At 32.6% G+C, this 3470-nt stretch overlaps 1 protein-coding gene across 1 annotated transcript in view; it reads right to left on the bottom strand.

The window, feature by feature from the left end:
* Positions 1-1459: 1459 nt before the first annotated feature.
* LOC129220204 (alkylglycerol monooxygenase-like) overlaps positions 1460-3470 on the bottom strand; it is an 87127-nt gene continuing 85116 nt past the window's right edge. Inside the window, exon 11 of the mRNA XM_054854568.1 lies at positions 1460-2327. Coding sequence (XP_054710543.1) covers positions 2120-2327 — 208 coding nt within the window. The 3' untranslated portion in view covers positions 1460-2119. The remainder of the gene's footprint in view (positions 2328-3470) is intronic.

Genomic DNA, 3470 nt, shown 5'->3' with positions numbered 1-3470 from the left:
GATTTTGAAGTCCCAGAGCTGATGTATAGAAATGTAATTTATTTTGCTCAAAATATATTTATTATGTGTAAAGTCATTTAAAAAATGTTCCTTAATTGTATTGTAAAGATATGTGTTCAAAAAGCTGTTTTACAACCAAGTTGAGAATATTTTATCTCTTGAATGCTCATGAGTTTGAAACAAGGAGAAAATGTTATAAATAACATTTATAGCTCCTTAAATGTACATAATCTGTGATCTATTGTGAAATGCATAACTTTGTACTGTTTGTATATTTTACTGTAAGTAGTTTAGCAATAAAAAAAATATGGTTTAATAAATTTGTGTGTTCATTTGTTTATTGTTCTGAATAGCTGTAGTGACTAATTTATTTAGAAATTAATGACTGCAGATATTTTTTTGAAAGTAGTGTGGTCAGGTTGGTCATACAATACAATTAATGTAATCATGTATATAAATTATTGGAATGTGATTGGTAATGTAAAACGAAATTATAAGTGCCCCCCCCCCCCAACCTTTCCTCTTTGTTCTATACATACAGAGTCCAACAAATCCTGCGCAACTAAAATACCTTGCAGATGAGTTCTTTCAGTATGTGACAATTATAATAATTTCATTTTTTTTTCTCTCTTCAAAATTTCAAATAAAGTGATGTTATAAGCAAAGTAACGTTTATAATTGTAAATATTTGAACGTTTCTTTCTGCAACATTCTATAATTTTCTTCTGAGTGTTATTATTAACATCTAATGTGTAAGAAAACTAATGTAAAAAAAGTAAGTAATTTGAAACCTAATTTAAAATTAAAGAATGTATTCAGTTAGTCTTCAGAAAGTTGTCAATTTACAAGAAAACAAAGTAAGCCTATCTAGCCAGCTGTAAGGTTGAATATTTTTTCTATCTGACATTTTGGATGAAATGTATCTAACAAATACTTCAACATAAGGAGTTTTCTACTTCCCTTTTTTTTTTTTAAATTTAGTTTCACTAATCTGTTTTCAATGTCAACTTGTTTTAAATCATTCCAAAATGATGCATGGACTAGGCATGTTTCACCACATATTCTCTAAAAGCAGTAAACTCTGAAAAATAATTTCATGTGTGGGAGCTAAGTTTTTCTTGACTCCTGAGGTTTAAGTGTATTTATCGAGCTTTGTATGTATCTGAAGCAATTTCTATTTGTTAGCTTGAAATACCTTGATGAACAATAGCACTTACAAATTAATTTTCTGCAAAAGTTCATGTTTAACTGAAAAGTGTGTCATGATCACACAAAATCACAAAAAAAAGTGTGTCAAAATCACACCTTCATGTGATTTTGCTAAAATTCACTTTTGTTTTCTTTCATTTTAGTTGTAAGCAGTTAACTTTATATCTTTAGTTTAGGTAAAGATTTTAAATACTCATAGAAAAGAATTGATACTTCAATTTTTCTTTTACAAAAAGCATCAAAATAGATGTTCTAAGGGACAGAAAACTCCAAATCATAAAGAAGCTTTATTGACAAATATTTATATATATACAACTGAAATGACAAATTAATATCAAAGCTTTAAAGATTTGGATTCTTATCTCAAGAAACAAGTTTAAAATTTCTTACAACAAAGCTGTTTTGCTTATTGCCCATTCCATTCTTTTTTCTTGAGACAGTACATGTAATGTAACCTTTTCATAATGAATTTGTTTTTCTGTTGTGGCCATTCTTGTGGCCAATATTTTATTGATATTTTACATCGAAAAATATTTCCATTGAAGCATCGGTATCTTAGCACGATTTTCTTACATTTAGTTATTTAAATTATACTATGAACAGAAGTGGAAGAATGCCAATATTTTGAATTAAACTTACTTCGTTTAAAATTAGTAAAGTCAAAAAAACTAAGTAAATTTGCCTTTGTAAAAAAACACAAATATCACCAAGAAAATTCATTCCCAATTTTGGCTTTGTCAAAACATCACTCACTAAAAAGTTTTTCGTAGGCTATGTCTGACTAAATATACGTATGATAGTATCAACACGAAAATGGTAAAATGAGAGAGAACAGCTTTTTGATAAAATGCCCGAAGAAACCACAGTGCGGAGCACCTTGACAAGCTCTTTCGATATTTCGAGCGACTTTTCATAAGGATTTTTCTTTGACGACGATGCGCAAGCTGTCGTAGACGAACAAACTGCACCACATGACGATGGAAGCCGAAAATAGTACTCTGTTCGCTAACAGGTGGATGACGGGAGCCAATCCAAATCGAGACATCTCCAGGAAGATGATTCTGTCCACCAGAAAGAAGATCATGCATCGCAAAAGCTCGAATGGCGGTCCATACCGGCTGCAACGAAAAAAGACTCGTTAAATTTTCTTTGATCAATTTTCATCTATTTTTAGCTCAAATGTGCAGACTTTTATGATTGAAATCTGAAATATTACCCTTCAAGATACCTTATACAATACTGCCGTGTGCAGGTAAAGGGCAGTAACTGCAAATTTTCCTTTTTTTTTTTGCATTTTTGTCATCTATTGTACGTTATCTTTATAGTACGAGCTCGCTTATTTGGTTTCCGCTGAAAAAAAAAAGCGCGAAAAAGACGTCTAATTTCAACTTTCCCCTATTGTTAGTATTGAATCCAAAATGCGTTTCTTCAAATATCTCAAACTCTTTTCTGCAGATACTGCCGTTTACCTGCACACGGCAGAATAGGCTTTTAGAAATTACTCCAAATTTGGAACTATTGTACCAAAAAGCGGGATAGTGTTGATAATATTCACATGTGACCTCAAATTGAGTAAATTATGGCTAATTTTACTTCCCAATTTTATTTTGAGAATGCATTCACGCCGCACAGATTGAGAACCCCGCTTGAAGAGAAAGAAAATTAAATGCAATACGAAATTAGTATTTTCAGGACTCCTTTTTACTTAAAAAATAAATAAATGAAAACCTATAAAATTGAGGACAGAGATCAGCATACCGTAACCGCTACCATTTACCCGATGAAAATATGCGTTCAGAAAGGACTCCCATATGCAACATTTTAAGGGGGAGGGGCTCAGATATTTTCCTCATAGAAACCGATTTCAGTACAGATTCGAGTTATTAAAATTTGACATTTTTAATAACTTATTCATTAATTGCTGGAGAAGAAATGTTTTTACATTTTTGCAAAGAAAAAAGTACTAAAAGCAAAGAAGTTTTAATTTCAAAGGGGGGAGGGGCTTGAGCTCCCCCCTCTATGGGCGTCCTAGTATCACAGAGATTATGAGCAGGGGCGGACTGGCCCGCCGGACCATCGGCCCGCGGGCCACTGATGCGCCCTCCCACCTGTGCGCCCTCAAACCTGTTTGATTTTGTTCGTTTCTTTTTTTTTGTTTTTTGTTTTACCCCCTTGAACTCGTGCGCCTTCGGGGTTTTTTTTTACGCCCTCAAACCTGTGCACCTTCCTTTTTTTTTTTTTTTTTTTTGCGCCCTTCATCC

Source organism: Uloborus diversus, chromosome 4 (assembly GCF_026930045.1).
Source record: "Uloborus diversus isolate 005 chromosome 4, Udiv.v.3.1, whole genome shotgun sequence".
Classification (NCBI taxonomy): Eukaryota; Metazoa; Arthropoda; class Arachnida; order Araneae; family Uloboridae; genus Uloborus; species Uloborus diversus.
Note: the sequence above shows the minus strand (reverse complement) of the source record. Positions and strands in the feature narration are given on the sequence as shown.